Source organism: Scylla paramamosain, chromosome 43, assembly GCF_035594125.1.
Source record: "Scylla paramamosain isolate STU-SP2022 chromosome 43, ASM3559412v1, whole genome shotgun sequence".
Taxonomy (NCBI): domain Eukaryota; kingdom Metazoa; phylum Arthropoda; class Malacostraca; order Decapoda; family Portunidae; genus Scylla; species Scylla paramamosain.
The window spans coordinates 1,041,575-1,065,395 of record NC_087193.1 but is presented as its reverse complement, the minus strand read 5'-3'; the positions used below and the strand labels follow the sequence as shown (position 1 = coordinate 1,065,395).

General features: G+C 39.3%; 2 protein-coding genes and 1 long non-coding RNA gene across 3 annotated transcripts in view; all 3 read right to left on the bottom strand.

Moving 5' to 3' along the window:
- LOC135093562 (uncharacterized) overlaps nucleotides 1-1,449 on the bottom strand; it is a 49,190-nt gene extending 47,741 nt beyond the window's left edge. Inside the window, exon 1 of the mRNA XM_063992923.1 lies at nucleotides 564-1,449. Coding sequence (XP_063848993.1) covers nucleotides 564-881 — 318 coding nt within the window. The 5' untranslated portion in view covers nucleotides 882-1,449. The remainder of the gene's footprint in view (nucleotides 1-563) is intronic.
- A 4,121-nt stretch (nucleotides 1,450-5,570) lies between these two features.
- On the bottom strand, nucleotides 5,571-6,943 carry LOC135093455 (uncharacterized). The gene is made up of 3 exons (XM_063992733.1): nucleotides 6,650-6,943; nucleotides 6,294-6,448; nucleotides 5,571-5,970 (listed from the first exon to the last, which is right to left on the bottom strand). The coding sequence occupies exons 1-3, from the start codon at nucleotides 6,941-6,943 to the stop codon at nucleotides 5,571-5,573; spliced, it is 849 nt and encodes a 282-aa protein (XP_063848803.1).
- A 3,345-nt stretch (nucleotides 6,944-10,288) lies between these two features.
- Nucleotides 10,289-23,813, bottom strand: LOC135093479 (uncharacterized). Its single transcript, XR_010263391.1, has 3 exons — nucleotides 19,029-23,813; nucleotides 17,992-18,249; nucleotides 10,289-13,317 (listed from the first exon to the last, which is right to left on the bottom strand). It is a non-coding gene; the product is annotated as an uncharacterized LOC135093479 (long non-coding RNA).
- Between the last annotated feature and the right edge of the window lie 8 nt (nucleotides 23,814-23,821).

Sequence of the window (23,821 nt, the reverse complement as noted above, 5' to 3'; positions counted from 1 at the left end):
GTGTGTGTGTGTGTGTGTGTGTGTGTGTGTGTGTGTGTGTGTGTTTTATTTTCCAGTGATGGCATATGGTTTTAAGTTTTTGGTTCACCATAGTGAAGTCCTCGAAAATTTGCTCATATATATAATAGAACGATAACCATTTTATTTTGTTTTTTTTCTAACTCAGTACACTGCATTAGATATGTAAACAATAACAAAATATAACAAAAAAAATCAAAGGATTTCCTCCTCCCGCAGCAGCGGAAGGAATCAGGCCACACACTTTACGCTCGGCAGAGGAGGCTACTGTAGTTTTCAAACGAGTTTTCATGATTCCCGTAGTAGTTTAAGAAGAATTTTGCATCGTAATTGGAAAAAAAAAAATAATAACCAGTGAAATCACCTCTGTGGTGAACAAAACCTTTAAGAACATGTGGTTTATTGACTCCATAGTGATAATAGTATAAAACAGCATGTATCTAGTATGTACAGTACACACCATGCTGAGGTTCCATGTGGTGGTAAGTGACAACAACATTAATATTAATAAAAAGTTATTTGGCCTGAAAACTTCCTGCACTCACCTGTTTTTGATTAGGAAGGCACGCCAGGGCGTGCAGCACGGGAGATGTGATGTATTTTGCGTCGGCAGCCACCACCAGCGAGCAGCTCGCCAACTCGCGGGAGATGAGAGTGAGCAGAGCGGCACTCAGCGACGAGCCTGCCTCATCCAGGGTATGGGTCAGGTGAATGTGTCTAGTGTGTTTGGTCTGCCTTGCGTGCGTCATGAATGTTGGGAAGATGGAGGGTGATGATTGACCACTGGCGGCCGAGGTAGTAGTAGCCGTCACCTCCAGCCATTGCAGTAGCAAGAGCGTCGCGACCCGCCACAGTTGTCTCATCTTGGTGAAAGTTATTTCTGAAGGGAAATACACTTATGGATTAGTTTTTTTTTTTTTTTTTTTTTTTTTAGCTGACCACAACACTTGTTGATCTTACTCGTACAGGACACTTCTCGTTGTGGGCGTTCCGTCAATTTACGCTCATATTATACACACTGACAAGGAGGAGGAGTTTGTTCAAGGCCCGGCAGTGATTGGCTGCTGAAAAATGCCGACGTCCACTATGTACGGGTGTACCGCCTCCAGTCTGCACGCATGAGTGGGGTCTATGTCACGTCTCATGATGGTCGTCCTGCTCACAGAAAAAAAATAAATAAATAAATAAAATAAATCAATCAATAATAATAATAAAAAAAAAATAGGGTGTGTTAAACAAGCCTTCTTGTTATTCTTGACATGGCTTCATTTTCTCCAATGCCAAGACAAATTTTTCGTTGCAATTTTTTCAGTCGTGTTCATTATAGAATATTATAATCTATAATTATTTATTTAATTGCAGCATCAAAAGCGTCGCGACCTTCCACAGTCGTCTCATCTTGGTACAAGTTACCTTTGAAGAGAAATACACATGAATTACTACTTTTATTTATACACTGGAGAGCAGCATTTCTTAACCTTTTCCGACCTTAGCACTCCTGTAGTGAGGTCTAAGCACTCCCATCTGTGGCTAACGTCTGGTTAAAAAGGCCCTATTTTCTGCACTATTACAAGGATTAAGTGAAGTGAAGCGCTGCTTGATCATTTATTTTGTTCATTCTCCACGCGTAACTAACGAGTAACGCAGTAACACAGACTTTCTACTCAAGTATGCAATATTCGTAGAAATTTCGTGTTTTTTCATCATGGTTAAATGAAGTATCAAAATGTTGAAAAGTAGATAATCTAGCAAGAAAAAAATACTTAACACTTATTTGATACTAAAAACACATAAGGAATCGTATTCCGTCGATATTTATTTAGCCCTTGTAGGAAACATTACCGTCATGCATATGTAGAAATTCTCAGCAGCCCTTTGAATTGATTTCAGCACCCAAAGCCTCCAACACTGCATTAGAGTGGAAAAGTGACTTTCCCTCGGAGTCCGTTCTCTTGTTTCACCAAATAATTTCTACCAAACAACCATAAAAGAAAGTAATAATAATGATAATAATAATAATAATAATAATAATAATAATAATAATAATAATAATAATGATAATAATAATGATAATAAATCAATAAATAAAATAAGTTATAGTTCCTTAGAACTATATCCTTGACATGGTAAATTTTAAACTTACATGGCTATTTGCTCTTGTGCGATTAAACGGATAATTGATGCATCAAAAACTGTTTGTTTACTCATTAGAGAAAGTTATAAACGCCATTCCACACACACACACACACACACACACACACACACACGTAGAGAGAGAGAGAGAGAGAGAGAGAGAGAGAGAGAGAGAGAGAGAGAGAGAGAGAGAGAGAGAGAGAGAGAGAGAGAGAGAGAGAGAGAAATTAATACAGGTGAGCAAATAACAAAAAAAAGACACAAACAGCAGTGATATATATTAACGAATTATAACCTATAAGTGAACACTGATATAGAGTTGAACAGTAAAAGTAAGGGTATTGTCAGGAAGAACCTTGTGTGTTCCCGCTGGTGGAGTGGAGACTGACAAAGCTTCAACATAAAGGTAACTCGATATGTACACAGAAACAATTAGCTCATCCCCTTTTTCAACAATAACAACATATTCACATAAACATGACCTTCCGTTCTCGGAGAAGGATTTCAACATATTTCATAAAGCTGACGCACATATAGACATTAAAATATTAAAAGCTATTCACTTTAAACACTTGAAACCTGAACTAAATAACCAGTTGTCATCTATACAGTTATATATTTCATAAACTCTGTTCTTAGCTTTGCGTTCCGAGATCATAACCAACTAAACCCACACACCCGCCACCCTTTGTGAGTGATATCAGAGTGGAATTTAAGTTGATTTGCTGCTTCAATATGTTTCTCCTCGAGGATACTGCTCCTGTGACTGCCTCTTGTTTTGCATGCTTCTGCTATGATTGCTTGCTTGAACGAAGGGTTAATGGTAACTTCACCTTTTTTTGGATAATTTTTCGATGTCGTCGATGAGCACACCGTCCACCAAACCAAAATCATCGATAAGTGTCATAACTCCAGCTCTTCTGAAGACTCAAGCAGGCCTGACATCACTATATACTATCGTGCCTTCTTCTCCACAGCATACAGAGAAGATGAAAGAATCATTATACAAATGGTGAAAAGAAACTTCAAGCCCACAGACCCAGAAAGAAAGATATTAACTCCAAATATAATACAGGAATAAGAAAACCAACCACCTTTTACTGAGAAAGAGTCCCCACATGAAAAAGAGAGACAACCCAAAAGTGACGCCGTGCATAAGATCACCTGTAAACCAAGAAACTGTGAAGCTCTCCCTTCAACTTAAATCAGCATGACGACGACGAAGCTCGAAGGCTCACCTGCCACATAACGTCCGGACCCCTAAGAATACACATACAACAGCAACACGGCATCAAAATCACAAGAAGAGACCTGAAAGAAAACACTGAAATTTTAGATATGTGTACAGATGATAGACGCTTTGCAATACTTGAAGCACTGTACATAAAAGAATTCAACCCCAGGCTCAATGTACGGGCCGAAGATTTACAGGCCCTGCCGAGCATGAAAAAAGACCAAGCACCGCCGCCGCTGAGTAAGCCCACCAGCTAACCGGAGCCAACCAATCAGCGCTTCCCACCGCCCCAACATAATGAGCCCACCAGTCGCCCTATAACAGCCAATCAGCGCCTCTTACGATCCAGAACGACGCCTCGACTCACGGCATAAATACCACCCTCACCAGCGTGTCTAGTCATGCCACAGCTGCTAAGGAAGGGTTAAGGAACCCGAAATCGCGATATAGCAAGCATGATTAGTTACGGCGAAGTCATCAACTAAATTTCAAAAGCGAATAAGAATTATATGATATAAAGAAATTAATCAATGGTGACCTAGCTATTACATTTCTTGAAACGTGTGTAAGAGAGAATCTCCTTCCCGTGTGTGTGTGTGTGTGTGTATATATATATATATATATATATATATATATATATATATATATATATATATATATATATATATATATATATATATATATATATATATATATATATATATATATATATATATATATATATATATATATATATATATATATATACCGTGCTCAATAGGGATAATAGGCCATTAACGTTTTTAGGAAAGAGAATTTTGGACAGTAAGGTTAATGATCAGGTTAGGTTCATGTTACTGAGCAAGCTATTGATATTAATGGCCTATTATCCCTATTGAGCACGATATATATATATATATATATATATATATATATATATATATATATATATATATATATATATATGTAAAATCCTTATTTTATGCATCATCATTATTGATGATGCTGGAAACACCGCTCACCATACACCCTCAGCGCAGCTGATCCTGTGGTAAACACATAACATTCGAACACGTGCAGTAAGACCAACTAGTAGTATGTGGTAGGCTCCATGGAAGCTGTTTCTTTCAGCCCTCATCTCTGCCTCCATAAGGATTTTGTGCTCTCCTCGTAGCGACCTCTCCAGCAGTAGTTCCCGTACTCATACTGTCCGTCTCCTCCTTCGTCTTGCTGGCCTAACTGGGCGGTCTTCCGGTTCCGAATCATCCAGCAGTAAAAGAGCAACACTGATGTCATAGGATAAAATTGCAAATAGGAAAAAAATAAATAAACAAGAGAAGATAACACCATCAAAATGATAATAATCCCGAGAATTTCTTTTTTTTTTTTTTGTGCCTATATGTATTAATTATTTGTGGGAGAGACTGATTGACATCGTTGTTCACAGGAGATAAACCAGTTTTCTTTTTTTTTTTTTAGGGGATAGGAAACAAAATTTAGGAAGTAAACAGATTATGGTAAATTGTCTTAGACAAGGTGGTAGTCACACACCAGTGATACACACACAATTGAATGTAACACCTAAATAAATAGGATGTTTTCTACCAAAACTTAAGGTAAACCCCTGAGGCACTAATTAATTGTATAACTTATTCATTTAAATTTCATTATCCTGAACTGATTAGTTATCATTGTTCCCAGTATAGGAGTTCCCACAACTCCAAGGTAAAAGAACTAATTTCTAGAAATATCATTGTGAATAAGAAGAGAAAAATAATTTGAAAACTTCATTTGCTATTTAGAAGCTAGCATCAATAAAACAATCTGGTTGTCATGAGTTTTTTCAATGCCTTACAGACCTTTGGCTAACATGCTACCATATAAAACAGGGTAAAAAATATTTAGCTGAAATCATGACTGGTGGCAGCTATATATATATATATATATATATATATATATATATATATATATATATATATATATATATATATATATATATATATATATATATATATATATATATATATATAAAGCGATTCCTGTTAATCAAACGATGACGGAAATGGTGCAGTTTACTTAGTAGCAGAGACCATACAACTCAACCGTATGTACAAGAGGAGTGTGGTCGCGCTGGATGTGAGGTGAATTCTGACTGGCCTGGCGGTACGCCCCAGTAGCTCACCTCTTTTCGTCGCTGATTGGTTAACTAGAGTGACGAGAGAGCTCGAGCTACGGACCGTGGTGGAGTTTCGGTGGCGAGACTCAAGTTGGTAGAACCACAGTTCGAAGATTCAGTGGTCTGGTGCGCCGCATGACCCCTTCCCCCACAACAGGAATACTGGAGACGGTCAGGTCGTCTCCAGAGAAGGACGTCCTGATCTGGTGACCTGAGGCGAAGAGCGTGTCGGCGCATGTCGTAGTGGTAGCCCTCCAGAGCGGGATTGCGCCAACTGCACCTGTCGAAGTCTAAATGAGCCGGTTTCAGACGATCTACCGAGACAGTCTCGTGGCGGCCTCCATAGTCAATGATAAAGGGCTTGAGCTGACGCTGCAATACCCGGAAAGGCCCTTCGTATATCTTCATGAGTGATGAATGAAGCACGTCTCTACGGAGAAAAATATAATGACAGTTATGAAGGGCAGTCGCATGGGTGTGAGACCGTGTTGCGATGTAGGGACAGGAGCGAGTGTTCCCCATCTTACCCGCGTAGACATGAAAGGATGCTCGAAGGAGGGTCGTGTTGTCTTCGGGGCGCTGGGATAAATTCTCCCGGAACCGCGAGCGGTGTGAGGCCGTGTTGTGATGCAGAGACAGGAGCGAGTATTCCCACCTTGCCCGCGTAGACGTGAAAGGACGCTCAAAGGAGGGTCCTGTTTTTTTCGTGGCTCTGGGATAAAATCTCCCGGAACCGTGAGCGGAACACCGTACGCCAGTTCAGCCGAAGAAGCTGCCAAGTCATCCTTCAGAGCAGTGTGTATACCCAATAAGACCCACGGTAGTTCACCCATCCAGTCTGGACCACTGGCCATTGCTTTAAAGGTAGTCTTCATGTGTCTGTGAAAACGTTCCACCATCCCATTTGCCTGTGGGAGATAAGCAGTTGTATAGTTGTATAGTCGGCTCGCGGATGAACTAGTATTGTTCAACAAGTATAGTCGGGTCGGAAGCGATGGAAGCAGCATTGGTCCATGTGAGCTCCTTAGAGGAGACTTGGTAGCTAGGAGCTGGAAAAGCGGTTCCATGATCTTAGATGCTGCTGGTACGAAGCGATGGTAGAAAGTTACCATACCAATAAATTCCTGGAGTCCTATCTCAGTAGTGGGTTTTGGGAACCTGCAAATAGCATCGACTTTGGCTGGAAGTGGAACGGCTCCGTTTTGGTCAATGCGATGGCCAAGAAAATTGATGGAGGAGAGGCCAAACTGGCATTTAGCCAGATTGATGGCCAGGTCATGTTCACTTAACCTCTGGAAAAGCTGTCTGAGATGCATATGGTGTTCTTGTCGGATACGACTCGCGACTAGGATGTCGTCCAGGTAGATGAACACAAAATCCAGGTCCCTGCCCACCATATCCATCAGGCGTTGGAATACCTAGGCAGCGTTCTTGAGACTGAAAGGCATGCATAAGAACTCGAACAGACCAAACGGTGACTATGACTGTTTTGGAATGTCGTCAGGATGAACTGGAATCTGGTGATAACTCCATAACAAGTCGATCTTCGAAGAAATCTTAGCACCGTCAAGATTCGCCATGAAGTCTTGAATATGGAGCACTGGGTACCAGTCCACTGTACTGATGTCATTCAGACGGCGGTAGTCCCCATAAGGCCTCCAGATCCCAGTCAATTTTCGAACCATGTGCAGCGGGGATGCCCATGGGCTGTCTGAGAGACGCACGATACCCACTTCCTCCATTTTTCTGAACTACTCTTTAGCTTGTGAGAGCTTGTCGGGATGAAGCCTGCGTGCCCGTGCGTGTACGAGTAGAGGTGGACCTGTGGTGGTAATGTGGTGCATTACACCATGCTTCGGTACCGCTAAATGAAACTATGACTTGACGATATCCGGATAGTCCTTTAGCATCTTGGCATACACGTTGTTGGAACAAGACACAGAGTTGAGATGAGGCGCTGGTAACAGGGCGTGGCGAAGGTTAGTTGATTCAAATGTCGTTGAATCAATGATGCAACATCCTTCCATGTCGATGAGCAAAGAGTGTGCGTGCAGGAAATCTGCGCAAAGCAGTGATCGTGAGATGCTGGTACTGATTCATCACCACCGCCGCGCGTGCACACACACACACACACACACACACACACACACACACACACACACACACACACAGTGTTTTCCATTCTGGATGGGAAACAAATACACGTGAAAATTTGTTTGGAAACAGTATGGAAACAGTTTGCAAACTTTGTTCCCAAACAGTTTGCAAACTGTTTACAAACATTGTTCCAAACAATGTTTCCAGGTGTGGACAGACCTTAAGGAACCTGAGAGGGGCTGTAACTTTTTTTTTTTTTTTTTTTTTAGAATCGAAAGTTTCAACTTATTTTGTGTGATGAACTCATAATCTCCCTACATGAGGTCTGTGTCATTGGTATTGTACTGGGCTTTCCAGATGACGGGTTATGTATCAACCTAATGGTTACATGGCATTATGACCGAGTTACTTATGGCCATTCCTTGAATCTTGCTCATAAGTTTTCATATACTGAAGTGTGATGTGAAGGTGGCTACAATGTGGAATTACCTACCACAAGCTGTTAGCTCACCTATCACACCAACATTCAAGTCCACTCTGCACCAATATCTTAGCAGTATATTTCAGTATAGGTAGGAGATTTTGGCCAAGGTACGATTCCCAGGCATGACCATGCAAATCACTTGGAGTAGTCAGTCAGGTGAGCTTGTGAATGTTGATTCCCTTATCCCTTTTGTTCAAAGCTCCAGTGCCAATACTTATGACTTATGACCCGACCTTGTGATTAAGCCTGCATGGTAATGATTAAGCAAACAAGCAGTTTGATTAGGTTTTCTCAGTGATTTATATAACATTAAGTACTGTGTCAAAAACTAATTAGATTATACAAGGCAAATACAATATTCACAATGCTGCCTTTAATTTAGGGATGACATGCATTGTGTCGTTAAGGAAATCCACAAATGAGCTTTTAGGAGATTATTTTACAGTTATACAGAAATACAATAGGATTGAGGATGAATATGAAGACAACAAAAATGTTCAACAGCTTTATACCAGGCAAATAAATTAACATCGAGAATGTCATAGCATGTGTTAGGAATATATAGTATTTATGTAGGAAGATAAATAGTTTGAGCTCAGAACATCAAAAATAAATCGATAGAAGGATAGGAATAGGATGGAGTGCCTTTGAGAAAACAAGCGATGTAATGAAGAGTAAGCTTCCACTCTCAATAAAAGTATAGAAATAATCAGTGCATTTAATCAGCCCTAACATACGGCTCGGAGAGCTTGCATGCCTCATTATAGCCTACAGCGTACAAAAGGATAAAGTATTTGTTAAACAGTTATAAAACTATGGTATGCCATAAAAGGAAATGTGGGGTAGGCATCTTGAAAATGACTTACATTTGGAAAGCATAGGGATTAATTAGTATCCATGAAGGAATAAAGAATTGTACTAGTTTACTAATATAAAGGGTACTCTGTATATCCAAGTATAGAGTCCTTGCTAACATTACCATCAGTAGCTTTGCCGCAAAGTATGGTACAACAGACTAGAGTGGGTGTTGTAGAATTATTCATATGAGAAGGGCAAGTAGAGATATTAGATGGGGTGATATAGTACGCATCTACAGCTTTGGTTACTAAAGGGATTACCGTTAAGTATTACACTCAGTTGTATCAAACATTAACATAATTCATAAATTTATTACTTCTGTAGCCGAATTTTGAACAGTGAAGCTAGTGGATATGATAACTAAGGAAAAATTACCTCTCGAATGGTGCGGGTAATGGTACACTTATGCGAATGAGAGTAATTCTACCCTCTGGCCGCTGGAGGCGCCACCGTCGCGGGGAGAGCAAAAATTTAAAAGTCCTTGCTGAAACCCGGGGTTAAAATGAGACACTCTCTCTCTCTCTCTCTCTCTCTCTCTCTCTCTCTCTCTCTCTCTCTCTCTCTCTCTCTCTCTCTCTCTCTCTCTCTCTCTCTCATGCATATTTTTTTTTTATTTTCCTTTCTTCCTCTCTCCTTCTCAGGTTATACACGCCTTTATTTTATATAATATATTAAGATGGCTATTGGAAACCATAGACAGGTTTGTTTGCCTATTCGTGGACTTAATGTAATGGAGCAGGCTTTCTACACCATGCAGCGAAATCTCCCCGTTTCTATATCTCTCAGAGGCGGACTGGCTGGGAGGTCTGTACTCAGTACGCCATTGGAGTCTCAAGCCAGACACTGCGGTGCAGTACAATGAGTTGGGACGTCTCATTTTAAACTGACGTCTCAAACTGCTACATCCTCACCCACTCTTCTACATGGAAGGCCACCACCGACGAACTACGAAGAGTCTCGCAGCTCCTCACCAACAACGATACCAGCAGCAAGAAAGTGATGTAATACGACGGAGAATGGACACCATGTCCGAGGACACACCGAAAGAAAAAAAAAAAACAAGCATCACGTTGTATTACAAAACCACAATGTCCACAGCCTACAAAGATTGATGAAAAGCCACTGAAAAATATCATCAACAACTTTACACCTACTTCTGCAGATACGAGGCTCATTCTCGTCATATATTACTATATATATATATATATATATATATATATATATATATATATATATATATATATATATATATATATATATATATATATATATATATATATATATATATATGATAGAATAATATCCGAAGAGTTCATGACTGAGGAATCTACTAATGTGATACGGAGCATCAAACATCGCCGAATGAGAGACAGCACAGGGATGGCGACTTTCTGCTAAAATTCAAATGTTATTTTCTTCTGCTTCAGAATAATACAAATAAGACCCACCTAGTTACACGAAGGCTAAGAGGATTGCACTTTGGTTTTCTTAAGTTGACATTACATTTCTGAGCTGACATTATGATAATCTTCAAACTTTTCTTGGTTCAAATGTCACCTGAATGGTATACTTCAAATCTTAAAACTTTTAATTCTGAATCGTAAGTCCTCGCGCGACAAACTTCACTAAGAATGCGGTTTCATGCATAAGTCAGAGTTCGTTCCTCGTCATTTCATACTACCAATTTAAAACTACCTGGAAACTCGAAGGAGGTTCAGTTCTCCTCAATCATTTGCTTTCTCCGGGTTGTTGCAACAATAAATCAATGTTTATATAGTTATAAGCAATACAACATCCCACATTATATACTATAATAAAAAAAATCGCGATAGCTTGTAGAGGAAGCCTAAAACAGGAATGTTAAAAAAAAAAAAGCGAAGTCAACATTTTTTTTTTTTTTTTTTGTGGGGGGAGGGGGCTTAATGGATATAGTAGTCAAATTTGAAACATAGATGTGGGACCACTTTCACACGAGCATTTCTAAATGAGAGTTGTGAAATGGAAGTACACTGAGCTTTGCACACAGTGCATGGTAAAAGAATAAAAAAAAATAACGTGAAACTGGTTGCCCAGCTACTCACTGAATCCATGGCACAGTCTCCGAGTTTCTCTCTTGAGTATATTACGGGAATTTGCGAGTCGTGAAGCCACAATTCATTTAATTTTACTTTATGACAGACTCAGTGATATACTGAACAAGAAAAACCTCAGTGCAAGTAAGTACAAGTATCCAATGCAACACAAAAATGTACATGAGATTAAATATTTTCTTACATTAGCCGAAACATTAAATGTTTATACAAGCTGACGGTCAGCTTGTATAAACATTCAATTGCAAGACTGACTTCCTTGGTTTTCCGTTTTGCATCAGATGTCTGCAATATTTATATGACAGCTTAATTGCTGCTACAAAGCCCAGCATAAAGTTCTTATGACATGTGAAGTAAGTCAGGAACACAGAGAATTGCTGTTTGGGTTGGTAAGGAGCATCTTATAGAGTTTATGAGCAGATGGGAAGAGATGTAGAAGTGGATATAGATTGTGAATGAAATGTCATGGATCATAGTAGTAAAAATAAGTTTATTGATTTGGAAGCGCAACATTGATGGTTCTTTATTTTGCACAGTACAATGGATACTGATAAAGATGCTGATGAAGTTTACGTCATAAGGATATAATTTTAAGGAATGGAGTTTCAACATAATGACAAGATAAGCTTGAAAACTCGAGTTGGTACTAAAGAATATCACTATTGTTGTTATGGATTCTAATATTCATATACGACAAGTAACAAAAGAAGTTATAAGTATTCAGATAAGATTAAAAGTAGCCCATTTAGAGAAACGATAATGAATGGGAAAATTAACATCATTGCCGAACATATAATGTAAAGTGTAAACAATTGTAACTTGTTCAGCTACTTAAATTGGTAAATTGTGTAATTGTGTGTTGATACCCGAGGAAGAATTTGAGATAGGAGGACAGCTTTACGGTTTGTTTATAGCAGGTAAACTCATTAAAATAATGGTAATAACAATAATGGTGATGAAAATATGATAATAAAACATAACAATAATAATAATAATAATAATAACAATTAATATAACAATAACAATAATGATGTTAATAGTAATGATAATGATGAAAATAATAATAATAATAATAATAATAATAATAATAATAATAATAATAATAATAATAATAATAATAATAATAATATTAGAAATAATAGCAATAGCAACAATAATAAAAATAATGACAATAATAGAGGTATGATTATAAAGGCATTGATACTGGTAATCCAAACGGAGAATAATGAAATATAGTTATAATAATAGCAATAATACTTTTAATACTGGTAACAAAAACAAGGATGTGCTAAATAATAATTAACCATGACAAGGATAATGATGGCGAATAAAAGACGTTCCTATAGTGATGTTTTGTAAAATGATTGCTCTTGTGAACAAATGGAGATCTTACTTGTTGATAAGAAAATTAAGATAATGCTTTATTAGAATGATGCACTATTGAAAACGCTATTGCCTTCTTGTTACTGATAATAATTTCAAGTAAGGAGAGCGTTTTGCTTAAGTACCCAGACTACAGTTTCTGTAGCGGCTGCTGATTATATCTAAGACCACTTATAACAGAAAATTATCAGGTGACAATTAATATTATTTGCTGATATTGACATTAATTAGATCCCAGGCAAAGAGGGTATATTAGTGTATTATTATTTAGCAGGTTGATATGGTATATAGTGAAAATATATAGATGATTAGAGTTTTGAGAGAAAATTGATATCTTGAATCAGATATTACTGAAGTGATCTCTGAAGTGACAGAATATTTGGTTGATGACAGAATAGATATTGAGGTAACTGAACTAAAAGAAGACAAAAGAAATAATTATAGGTATTGTATTGAGACAAATATTGAGGAGTTGATGACAGAAGAACATTAGAGCGGTATTAAAAAAATGATAAGATATACTGAAGTGATTGATTATTGAGATGAAATTATACAAAGTTATTGAAATTGCCGAGGTTATTAGACGAAGATATATAACTTGAGTTCCTGAAGAGGTGAATAATTATTATGATGTTAAAGGTTCAGTAAACGTAAGGAAAACATGTAGCGGAAAAATAGGTACATGAGTATTATAAGAATTGAAGATGAAATTGAGTAAACACAAATTAACAATACAGGAAGATAAAAATTGTGAAATAAAGTAGATGGATATGAGTTATATAGTTTGATAAACAGACGCGTCTGATGTGATTGATCCATGTGTTCATTACGTCTTCCGCTTAGGTAACTTGCACACCGTGTCAACCTAGGGGCAGAGTTGTGTACAAATTACTTTAACAAAGTGTCAGGTTGTTTTTCTGGTCAGAAATTAAAGTGTTCAAGAAGAGTTATGTAAATTCCTGTCTGGGTATTAGCTAATTCAGAAGAACGGGGGACTCCCTCGAAATTTCGTTTCGATAATACCCAGTATGGAAATGTTTAAGGAATTCACAAGGATATTAATGGGTTCAGTAGAAAACATTATGTGTGTGTGTGTGTGTGCGTGTGTGTGTGTGTGTGTGTGTGTGTGTGTGTGTGTGTGTGTGTGTGTGTGTGTGTCTGTGTGTGTGTGTTTAGATTAGTCTTTTCAGATGTGCTTACTCAAATTATTAAAAGATAGCCAGGGAAAATTGAGTGAAAAATAAAAATATGATTGATATTTTATGTATATGTGTGCAAATATATCAGGATGGATATATGAGAAATAACATACCATAAGTTCCTGAAACATAATGGTGTAGTTACGTATAGTCGTGAAATTATAATATTGAGGTCGCAGATATGAAATTGAATAAAATTGTATAAGGAACTGCGATTAAGCTTATCGGTAAATGAGAATTCCACACAGTAAATGTTATAGCACTTCGCATTCTTAATGTTATGCTTCCCATAAGTACCTTCGTGTGTAGCGCTATAGCTTACATATTATGATTTCTTTCAGACCTGTTGTTAATTCATTTTACGAAAAATCATGGATTAGTTAGTTCAGGATAATGCTATCAGTAAGATATAAAAACAACACTAATAATATATTGGTAGATGTTATATTACGTAGAAAAACAACATCTTAATGACTGCATGTGTTAGTGATGTAATTGTGAAAATAATGTAACATGACACCGCTTTTCGGTAACACATGATTTAGAAAACTAGCATTGTTCTTATGAACGAACCATCTAAAAGGGCTAAGGGATGAAACAAGAGTAAATGAATATCTCTAAAGATGGTATAGTAAAAGATATTAAAAATGCAGATGTTGTAATATCAAAGAAAATAATGAAGATTGTGATGACTGGGATAAGACGAATCGGAGAAAATAAAATTAATATTTCAAGAAGTCATATATATATATATATATATATATATATATATATATATATATATATATATATATATATATATATATATATATATATATATATATATATATATATAGGGATGAAAGAATACTAAGTTTATTCTGCCCCAATAGGAAATTTTTGAGAGATCCAAAAATCAGACTTTCTGTGGCTTCCCTGCGTAAAATGTTTATTTCCTGAAGGGTTGGACATCTATGAAAAGACATGGAAAAGTGCAGGGTGGTATCATCAGCGTAGGACAAGACAAGGAGATTGATTTAGAAAATCAGTGATGAATAATACAAAAAGAGTTGATGACAGAACAGAACAGGAGAAGAACAGTGACCGTCTACCACAGCAGCAATAGAACGGTCAGAAAGAAAACCTGAGATGAAGTTACAAAGAGAAGGATAGAAGCCGTAGGAGGATAGTTTGGAAATCAAAGCTTTGCGCTAGACTCTATCAAAAGCTTTTGATATGTCCAAGGAAACTGTAAAAGTTTCATCAAAATCTCTAAAAGAGGATGACCAAGAGTCAGTAAGGAAAGGTCACCAGTAAAGCGAGCTTGACGGAACCCGTACTGGTGATAAGATAGAAGGTTGTGAAGTGATAGATGTTTAAGAATCTTCCTATTGACAGTAGATTCAAAAACTTTAGATAGGCAAGAAATTGAAGCACTAGGACGGTAGTTTTAGGGATTAGAACGGTCACCCTTTTTAGGAAGAAGGCAAACTTCCAGCAAGAAGAAAATGTAGATGCTGATAGACAGAGTTGAAAGAGTTTAACTTCTAAACCTCATCTTCTTTTCCTCACTGAAACTCAGGTGTCTGAGGCAACTGAAGTAGCCCCTTTTCAGTTCCCTCCTACTTTCTCTATCCTCATTTCCGATCCAAAAGCTGGATGCTGCGTTTATGTGCGCAATGACTTAACCTGCCCTCGTGCCCACGCTCTTGAATCTTCCAAATTTTCCACCATCTGGCTACGACTACAGAGTCACTCTCAAACTAAATTTATCTGTGCTGTATACCTCTCACCTAACTCCTCTGACTATAAGAAATTCTTTGACTACTTAACTTCCAAAGTGGAGCACATTATGACCCTATTCCCTTTTGCAGAGATCTCCATTCTTGGAGACTTCAGTGTTCACCACCAGCTTTGGCTTTCCTCTCTCTTCACTGACCATCCTGGTGAACTAGCCTACAACGTTGCTATCCTCCATGACCTAGAGCAATTGGTGCAACACCCTACTCGTATTCCTGACCGTCTTGGAAATACGCCCAACATTCTTGACCTTTTTCTGACCTCTAATCCTTCTGCTTATGTTGTCACCCTTTCTCCTCCGTTGGGCTCCTCCGATCACAATCTCATATCTGTATCTTGTCCTATCGCTCCAATCCCTCCTCAGGATCCCCTAAGCGAAGGTGCCTCTGGCATTTTGCCTCTGCTAGTTGGGGGGACCTGAGGAGGTATTTTGCTGATTTTCCTTGGAATGACTACTGCTGGGTGTCAGGGACCCATCTTTGAGTGCTGAGCGAATAACAGAGGTGATAGTGTCTGGCATGGAGACGTACATTCCTCACTTTTTTTCTCGTCCTAAACCTTCTAAACCTTGGTTTAACAGAGAGTGTTATCGTGCTATACATGATAGAAAGGTGGCCCACAAAAGGTACTTAAGTCTTCCATCACCTGAACTCTTCGCTCAAACCTTTGCTAAACACTCTACCTTGGACGATTCAGGGGTTGGTCCTCCCTCTGCTTCACCCTCTGACTACTTCATGCTACCTATTAAAATTATTTGTAAAGATGTTTTCCATGCCCTCGCTGGCCTAAACCCTCGGAAGGCTTATGGACCTGAGGGGGTCCTTCCTATTGTTCTCCGAAAGTGTGCCTCCATGCTTGCACCTTGCCTAGTCAAACTCTTTCAACTCTGTCTGTCAACATCTACCTTTCCTTCTTGCTGGAAGTTTGCCTACATTCAACCTGTTCCTAAAAAGGGTGACCGTTCTAATCCCTCAAACTACCGTCCTATTGCTTTAATTTCCTGCCTATCTAAAGCTCTTGAATCTATCCTCAACAGGAAGATTCTTAAACATCTATCACTTCACAACTTCTATCTCATCACCAGTATGGGTTCCGTCAAGGCCGCTCTACTGGTGATCTTCTGGCTTTCCTTACTCAGTCTTGGTCATCCACTTTTAGAGATTTTGGTAAAACTTTTGCTGTTGCCTTGGACATATCAAAAGCTTTTGATAGAATTTGGCACAAAGCTTTGATTTCCAAACTACCATCCTACGGCTTCTGTCCTTCTCTCTGTAACTTCATCTCAAGTTTCCTTTCTGACCGTTCTATTGCTGCTGTGGTAGACGGTCACTGTTCTTCTCCTTAATCTATTAACAGTGGTGTTCCTCAAGGAACACCACCCTGTTCTGTCACCCACTCTCTTCTTATTATTCATTAATGATCTTCTAAACTCAACTTCTTGTCCTATCCACTCCTACGCTGATGATACCACCCTGCACTTTTCCACGTCTTTTCATAGACGTCCAACCCTTCAGGAGGTAAACATTTCACGCAGGGAAGTCACAGAACGCTTGACTTCTCATCCTTCTAAAATTTCTGATTGGGGCAAACCAAACTTGGTATCAATGCCTCAAAAATTCAATTATTCCATCTATCAACTCGACACAACCTTCCAGATAACTATCCCCTCTTCTTCAATGACACTCAACTGTCCCCCTCTTCTACACTGAACATCCTCGGTCTGTCCTTTACTTATAATCTGAACTGGAAACTTCACATCTCATCTCTAGCTAAAACAGCTTTTATGAAGTTAGGTGTTCTGAGACGTCTCCGCCAGTTTTTCTCACCCCACCAGCTGCTAACTCTGTACAAGGGCCTTATCCGTCCATGTATGGAGTATGTTTCACATGTCTGGGGGTGTTCCACTCATGCCGCTCTTCTAGACAGGGTGGAATCAAAAGCTTTTGGTCTCATCAACTCCTCTCCTGTAACTGACTGTCTTCAGCCTCTCTCTCACCGCCGACATGATGCATCTCTAGCTGTCTTCTACCGCTATTTTCATGCTAACTGCTCTTCTGATCTTGCTAACCTCCAGGAGGAGGTTAGCAGGAGGAGAGGAGGCTTGCATGCCTCCCCTCCTCCCGCGGCCTCGCTGCACAAGACTTTCTTCTTTCTCTCACCCCTATCCTGTCCACCTCTCTAACACAAGAGTTAACCAGTATTCTCAATCATTCATCCCTTTCTCTGGTAAACTCTGGAACTCCCTGCCTGCTTCTGTTTTTCCACCTTCCTATGTCTTGAGGTTTCAAGACACTTATCCTTCAATTTTTGACTACCGCTTTGGGCCCTTTTATGGGACTGGCATTTCAGTGGGCATTTCTTTTATTTTACTTTATTTTTTTTTTTTGTTGCCCTTCGCCAGTGTCCCTCCTACATAAAAAAAAAAAAAGGAAGATTCTTAAACCTCTATCATTCCACAACCTTCGGAGATTTTTAGTCATGTGTCATCTTTTAGTTCATGAATGTTAATGAGTATAATTTCTGGTCAAATTGTCTGTATGTGTTGTAAACGTCAAACATACGTGAGTCAAGCCGCTGTTTTGGATCACCCTCAGATGTTCCATCACTTCTTGGCATGTCTTGCTCGCCTTCCTCGCCTCTCACGCAGTAGGTGAGATGGGAGGGATCCATTGTTCATGGTAACCAGCACCTGTAGATCCAATGCACACCAGGTCAAAGGGTCCCTGGTAGTGTTCGATTCAGTGGATAACTCCTGCAGTGCCCTCGGTCAATTTTCAGTTTCACCCAACCAACGATTTTCTGATGGGGCTTATGTGTTTCTGGTGAGATATACAGTGAAATGATTGATGTTCTATATCACTTCTGTCGAAAATGCGCAGTTTTCAAGTTATCACTTTCCAAACTATGCCTACCTCTCATCCCCAACGATCTTGGGGGACCTGTGGGAAATCAGGGTTTTTGGGTGGGGGAGTACTAGATCGAGTAATGCGCGTTGCAAAATAAAATCAACAAAAACTCATAACAAAATCTATGAAAATACATAAACTACTCCTTTGACAACGGCAGCAGCAGCGGCTGACGCGAGCGTTGCTGTGATTATTATTGTTATTGTTGAGCAGCGTTGCCAACGATTCGCTAAATTTCTGGCTCTATCCGCCACATTTAGCGAAGCCCCCTCCGCCCGCGCAAGGGTTGCTAACCCTAAATTAGGGAATAAATTCATGAAGCTTCGAGAGGACCGAGAGTTGCGATTTTGTGTACAACTCATCAAAAGACATTAACTGATGGTAAAATTTTAGTCATACCCCCCAAATCTCTATCAAAGCGCTAAACTAACCTAACCTAAACCTCTCATCGTAACCTAGCTGAGGGGCACCACCAGACCCTCCCATTCTCTACCAAAGCACTAACCTAACCTAACCTAACCTAACCCTCTCTACGTAACCTAACGTAGCACTCTCTCTTAGTAACGTAACTTGAGCTCTCTATTATGTATAACTATTAGTATAAATGTGTGTTTATCTATTATAACCTAATAAACTAAATTGTAACCATCTTTTCCGTAAAGTAAAAACCACAATAATAGCATTAGCATTACCTTATGAGCCATAGGTTGAGGGTTGTGGTAATGTCGCTGCTGCTGCTGCTGCTGCTGCGTCGTTATCTGACTTGCTATCAGACTCTTCTTCCTGCAGCTGTGGGATGACGGGAAGGCCAGATGGCTGCTGCCTGTTAGACTGTGGGCGGTACAGTCGAGCGGCCTCGACAAAAAAATTGTGGATAATTTGTTCTTTCTTGAATCTATGAAGAAACATATAACAAGCAAAGTACTGCTTGAAGTACTTGCTCTTTAACCCTGGCCGCTTCGCCCACTGCTTAAGATCCAACCACAGGCGCTCAATGTTCTGAGTGTGGATACTGGGATTGTTAGGATCCACAAAGTGTTGTTTGTGGTTAATCATGTAGTGCGTATAACCTTCATCGCACAGTTTGCTATACGCACGCCACGAGTCACTATAAATTACACTCCTAGATCGGATGTATTTTTCGATAATAGGTATCAGCGTACCAGCACTCCTGTCCTTATCAACAAGGGGCACAATGAAACACTTTTCAGAGATTCGCTCAATACCACCGAATGCCCAAAGTGGCATGATTCCATGTTTTTTGAAGGCAGCGGCTGACAAAACACTATCTCTGAAGGTTTCAGGTGAGTTTCGTTGAGGAAAGTTCCTTTGTAGTCTGAAGTGGTAAAGTTACACTGCCTTCTTTTCTTTATCTTGGTTATTTTGGTCAACCGGTCACAATATCAAGAATGCCTATCTTCCCCATAAGTACAGGGAACTTCACAGTATGGGCATTGTACTTGTAAAGGAAGGACACCGTGATTTCTTAAGAATTGGACTGCAGCATTGTCGTCCAGATAGAACTCCTTAATAAACTTCCAGTACATGTAGAAGTATCCAGCACACAACGTAGCCATTCTGAAACTGACTGGTAATGGAAAAGCCTACACGAAGCAAATCAATGGACCGAAACTTCGAAACATGTCTGAAGCTCTAAATGAGTAGTTGTTAAAATATTTAATTCCCGATATCCCAAACCTCAACTCCAAGTCAAGTTGATACCCCCTTTCCAATATTATGTTACTAATGCCGACTTTTAATTTTTTTACAATACACTACTACCACTATCAATATTTCAGTAAAATTTTAGCGACGCTATCGCTACAGCTACTTATTTCTAATGTATCGCACTAATTTAGGATTAGTAACCCTTGGGCGGGCTTTCGCTAAATATAGCGGATAAAGCAAAAAATGTAGCGAATCGTTGGCAACGCTGCTCAACAATAACAGCAACGCTCACCTCAGCCGCCGCCGCCGTTACCGGTGTCAAAAGTGTAATTTATGTATTTTCATATATTTTATTTTATGTAATTTTTTTGATTTTCGACATGTTTTGCAACGCGCGACTCTCGTTTTAATGATCCCCCACCCAAAAACCCCGATTTCCCACAGGTCCCCCAAGATCGTTGGGGAAGAGATGTAGGCATAAGTTGATAAATTCATTACTTGAAAATTACGCATTTGCGACGGAAGTGATGTAGACCATCAGTCAATACACTACACATCTCACCAGAAACACATAAGCCACATCAGAAAACCGTTGGTTGGGTGAAACGGAAAATTATCCGTTTCGTCACCTTTGGTTTCCTTCATTGTTCATTAGCTTGTATATATTATGTTAACTGTACATAGTTATTTGAACCCAAGCGGGATCACTGTGTCCTAGGTAAGTTGCACGCGCTATGCCCGCTTCAGGTAGTGGATATTTAGTTTAATAATGATTGTAAGTTTTATTTCATACTCGTTTCACTACCTTATGCTACAAGAAAGAGTACAACACACCCATAGTCAACCAACTTCTACCCGTGCTTGTAATATATATATATATATATATATATATATATATATATATATATATATATATATATATATATATATATATATATATATATATATATATATATATATATATAATTTTGTTTTTCTTTTTGGAGGGACACCAGCCAAGGGCAACAGAAATCTGATTAAAAAAAATAAAAATAAAACACTGAGATGCGGGTCCCCAAATAGGGTCCGAAGCAGTAATAAAAAACTGAAGGATAAGTGTCTTGAAACCTCCCTCTTGAAGGAGTTCAAGTTATAGGAAGCTGTAAATACAGAAGCAGGCAACGAGTTCCAGAGTTTATCAGAGAATACTGGTTAACTCTTGCATTAGAGAGGTGGACAGAATAGGGGTAAGAGAAAAGAAGAAAGTCTTGTGCAGCGAGACCGCAGGAGGGCAGGTATGCAGTTAGCAAGATCAGTAGAGCAGTTAGCATGAAAATAGCGGTAGAAGACAAATAGAGATTCAACAGTGCGACGATGAGCAAGAGGCTGAAGACGGTCAGTTAGAGGATAGGAGTTGATGAGACGAAAAGCTTTTGATTTCACCTTGTCTAAAAGTATGAGTAGAACCCCCAGACATGTGAAGCATACTCCATACATGGACAGATAAAGCTCTTGTACAGAGTTAGCAGCTTTGGTTTAGAAGATCATTGATGAATAATAGGAAGAGAGTTGGGGACAGGACAGAACACTGAAGAACACCATTGTTAATAGATTTAAGAGAACAGTGACCGTCTACCACAGCAGCAATAGAACGGTCAGAAAGGAAACTTGAGATGAAGTTACAGAGAGGACAGAAGCCGTAGGAGGCTAGTATGAAAATCAAAGCTTTTTGCCAGACTATCAAAACCTTTCGATATGTCTAAGGCAACAGCAAAAGTTTCACCAAAATCTCTAAAAGAGGATAACAGAGAATCAGTAAGGAAACCCAGATCACCAGTACAGCGACCTTGATGGAACCCATACTAGAGATCAGACAAAAGTTTGTGAAGTGATAGATGTTTAAGAAGCTTAGATTCAAAAAATCTAAATCAGTAGATTCAAAAACTTTAGATAGGCAGGAATTTAAAACACTAGGACGGTAGTTTGAAGGATTAGAACGGTCACCCTTTTTAGGAACAGGTTGAATGTAGGCAAACTTCCAGCAAGAGGGAAAGGTAGATGTTGACAGTGTCGAAAGAGTTTTACTAGGCAAGGTGGAAGCATGGAGGCGCAGTTTCGGAGAACAATGGGAGGGACCCCATCAGGTCCATAAGCCTTCCGAGGGTTTAGGCCAGCGAGGGCACAGAAAACATCATTGCGAAGAATTTTAACAGGTAGCATAAATTAGTCAGAGGGTGGAGGAGAAGGAGGAACAACACCTGAATCGTCCAAGGTAGCGTTTTTAGCAAAGGTTTGAGCGAAGAGTTCAGCTTTAGAAATAGATGTGATAGCAGTGGTGCCATCTGGTTGAAATAAAGAAGGGAAAAAAGAAGCAAAGTTATTGAAGATGTTTTTGGCTAGATGCCAGGAGTCATGAGGGGAGTAAGATCTTGAAAGATTTTGACACTTTCTGTTAATGAAGGAGTTTTTAGCTAGTTGGAAAACAGACATGGTTCCAGGCGGAAATATAAAGTGCATGAGATTCTGGTGATGGAAGGCTGAAGTACCTTTTGTGGGCCACCTCTCTATAATGTATAGCACAAGAACATGCTGTGTTAAACCAAGGTTTGGAAAATGTAGGTCGAGAAAAAAGAACGAGGAATGTACACCTCTATGCCAGACACTATCACCTCTGTTATGCACTCGGCATACAGAGATGGGTCTCTGTCACAGAAGCATTAGTCATTTCAAGGAAAATCAGTAAAATACCTCCTCAGGTCCCCCTTCTAGCAGAGGCAAAAACGCCAGAGGCACCTACGCTTAGAGGGATCCTAAGGAGGGATTAAAGCGATAAGACAAGATACACATGAGATAGTGATCAACAGCCCAACAGAGAAGATCGAGTAATAGCATAAGCATGAGGATTAGAGATTAGGAAAAGGTCAAGAATGTTGGGTGTTTCTCCAAGACGGTCTGGAATACGAGTAGGGTGTTGCAGCAATTGCTCTAGGTCGTGAAGGATAGCAAAGTTGAAGGCTAGTTCACCAGGATGGTCAGTGAAGGGAGAGGAAAGCTAAAGCCGGTGGTGAACATTGAAGTCTCCAAGAAAAGGGAAGAGGATCAGAATGTGCTCCACTTTGGAAGTTAAGTAATCAAAGAATTTCTTATAGTCAGAAGAGTTAGATGAGAGATATACAGCGCATATAAATTTAGTTTGAGAGTGACTCTGTAGTCGTAACCAGATAATGGAAAACTCGGAAGATTCAAGAGCGTGGGCACGAGAGCAGGTTAAATTATTGTGCATATAAATGCAACACCCAGCTTTGGATTGAAGACGGAGATAGAGAAAGTAGGAGGGAACAGAAAAGGGCTATTGTCAGTTACTCAGACACATGTTTTAGTGGGAAAAAAAAAAAAAGATGAGGTTTAGTAGAGGAGAGGTGGTGTTCTACAGATTGAAAATTAGATCTAAGACCGCGAATGTTGAAGGAGTTAATGAAGAAAAAGTTGAGAGGGGTGTCAAGACACTTAGGGTTGATGCCGGAAGACCAGTCCGACCTGGGTGGTTCCCTTCCCAGATGGGGACTCCGTGGTTGAAGTAGGAGTCACCATGATAATTTTGAATTTTGAGTGAAGGATGTATGTGTAAGTAGGTGCTTGTAGTTTTGTGTGAAGGAAGAGAGTTGTCTTTAGAGGGCAGGCTGCGTCTGCCCCCTTGTATTGTGAGACACAAAGAGAAACGTTCAGTGAGGTCACAGCTGGGTTTAATGATAAATTCACAACAGCCCCTGATCCAGTCTTTTAGACCTCACTGAGAGCAATTATCGTTCTGGCAGGTGACTACTGCATATATATATAT

Excerpts from the sequence above, each read along its gene's own strand:
- LOC135093455 (XM_063992733.1), bottom strand. The coding sequence starts at position 6,943 with ATGGATATGGTGGGCAGGGACCTGGATTTTGTGTTCATCTACCTGGAC. Across the intron at positions 6,449-6,649 it reads TCCAGGAATTTATTGGTATG|GCAAATGGGATGGTGGAACG; the intron begins GTAACTTTCTAC and ends TATCTCCCACAG. Across the intron at positions 5,971-6,293 it reads GCTTCTTCGGCTGAACTGGC|AGACGTGCTTCATTCATCAC; the intron begins GTACGGTGTTCC and ends TTTTCTCCGTAG.